Source organism: Pollachius pollachius (assembly GCF_949987615.1).
Source record: "Pollachius pollachius genome assembly, chromosome: 2".
Taxonomy (NCBI): Eukaryota; Metazoa; Chordata; class Actinopteri; order Gadiformes; family Gadidae; genus Pollachius; species Pollachius pollachius.
Window position 1 is genome coordinate 43,988,253 of NC_136935.1, and position 2,500 is coordinate 43,990,752.

At 48.7% G+C, this 2,500-nt stretch overlaps 1 protein-coding gene across 1 annotated transcript in view; it reads left to right on the forward strand.

Annotated features, from left to right (window-relative positions):
• LOC307071273 (adhesion G protein-coupled receptor L1-like) overlaps window positions 1-2,297 on the forward strand; it is an 11,283-nt gene extending 8,986 nt beyond the window's left edge. Inside the window, exons 3-5 of the mRNA XM_079730254.1 lie at window positions 297-510; window positions 1,387-1,496; window positions 2,280-2,297. Of these exons, the coding sequence (XP_079586380.1) occupies window positions 297-510; window positions 1,387-1,496; window positions 2,280-2,290 (335 nt within the window). The 3' untranslated portion in view covers window positions 2,291-2,297. The remainder of the gene's footprint in view (window positions 1-296; window positions 511-1,386; window positions 1,497-2,279) is intronic.
• The last annotated feature ends 203 nt before the right edge of the window (window positions 2,298-2,500 follow it).

A 2,500-nucleotide genomic window follows, 5' to 3' on the forward strand; every position in this document is an offset into this window, starting at 1 on the left:
CCTTAAAAAATACACAAAATGGTCAAACAGCAAAAGGTCAAATCTAAAATAATGTACCAATATGTATCCAGCTGTTCTTCTGCACTTTCTATAAAACATAAAAAATAAATAAAAAGAAAACCGAAAACTCGATTGTATTAGTTTTGTGATCGTTTGACGCTTAAATCGAAATCGAGATCGAAATTCGATGAATCGCCCAGCCCTAATCTATCTATCTATATCTATGGCTCTCTATCTCTCTGTCTATAACCAACCTCATGCTTAACTCCTCCCCTCTCCCTCCCACCCGTCCCCAGCCATGTCCCGGGCGGCCATGCCCTTCGGCTTGCTGCGCAGAGAGCTGGCGTGTGAGGGCTACCCCATCGAGCTGCGCTGCCCAGGGAGCGACGTGGTCATGGTGGAGACGGCCAACTACGGACGCACGGACGACAAGATCTGCGACGCCGACCCCTTCCAGATGGAGAACACCCAGTGCTACCTCCCCGACGCGCTGAAGATCATGGCCCAGAGGTGCGCAGGGGGGGGGGGGGGGAGGATGGGTTGATCATCAGATAGGGATGTGCAGAGTGCGATGTCCTTCATTGCGTTTTGTATTGGATGACGGGTTCTGCCGGGATTAGCTGTTGTGCTTTCAGACGAGCGGGTTACAAAGGTACAGAGGCGAGATGTTTGCCCACGTGCACTCTGCGCACGCTCACATGCACTGTGCGCACGTGCACTCTGAGCAGCCCGGCTGTTGACAGGAGATTTGTGAGTCAATGACGCTGACCTCTTCAGTGTTCAAGGAAGCAACTCTTTTTTGGAGGCCATTAGCGGGTATCTGATCAGGCACATGCTCACTTCATCACTTGAGCTGCCTAAGCTGTGTACTCAATGTTTACTGAGGAGTCCTGATCAATACACACTCAGAAGGGGAGAGAGAGAGACAGAGAGAGAAAGAGAGAGATTGATATAGTGGAGGAAAGTGTGCATAGTTCCCCACAGTTCATTACCTAATGCTCTTTTCCTCACATTCCATCAACATTCATCTGCACAATGTCATCCTCCCTTCTGTCCACCCGCACACACACACACACACACACACACACACACACACACACAGCGATCCATCCATGCTGTAAACACACACACACCGATCCATCCATGCTCTATACACACCAACACACACACACACACACACACACACACAAACACACACACACACAGCGATCCATCCATGCTCTAAACACACACACACACTGATCCATCCATGCTCTATACACACACACACACACACAAACCGATCCATCCGTACTGTAGACACACACACACAGACACACATGCCTACACACACGCCTTAATACATGTGTACCTCAATGACTGCGGGGTGTGTTCCCTCTGGACCAGGTGTAACAACAGGACTCAGTGTGTTGTGGTAGCGGGGGTGGACGTCTTCCCGGACCCCTGCCCTGGGACCTACAAATACCTGGAGATCCAGTATGAGTGTGTCCCTTACAGTGAGTACCAACACAACGTACTAGAATGTATGGACCACCATTTCAATGATCAAGTGTGTATAAAATGTCTGTATGCATGCACATAATCATGCACCCACACACACACCCGCACGCACGCACACACGTACGCAAGCACGCACGCACGCACACACACACACACACACACACACACACACACACACACACACACACACACACACACATACACATTCAGATATAGGTGTGTGTGTGTGTGTGTGTGCGGGTGTTGGCACGAACACACATGCATACAGACAAGCAGGCACAACCACACGCACACACACGTACACACACACACACACGCACACACACACACACACGCACACACACACACACACACACATTCACACGCACAAACAACCAGCATGCAGACAACATACTGAGAAAATGTTCATTGTTTACCATAAACTGACAAAACAACTGAACACATCTTGATCCTGGATGAGTTTTCGCTGATGACTTGTGTTAACGCCTGCCGTCTCTCAGAGATATTGTCATGATGATGTTTTTTTTTCTCAGGGAACTGTTGGCGCGAGTGTGTGTGCTCATGTGTGTGTGTGTGTGTGTGTGTGTGTGTGTGTGCGTGTGTGTGTGCATGTGTGCGTGTGTGCGTGTGTGTGCGTGTGTGTGCGTGTTCATGAAAAAAATAAGAGCATGGCTTGGCCATGTCTGCGTGTGTGTGTACCCGCGGGTTCACATGCGTGTGTGCGTGTGTATTTTCTCTTTCAGATTCACCCCAAAGGAGTTGCTCTCTTTTCTCCACAGGGGCCCGCTAGAGAGGAGGAGAGAAGGAGGGATGGAGGGATGGAAAGAGGAGGAGGGGGGGGAAGGGGCAGCTGAACCTTTGCTCTTTTTCTGTTGCACTTTCTTCTTTCGTTTTATATATACTACTATGTGTGTGTAGAAAATGAGTATTTTTCTGTGCAAATATTTCTTTATTTTCTTTCTATCTTTCTTTCTATCTTTCTTTCTCACTTTCTTTCTTT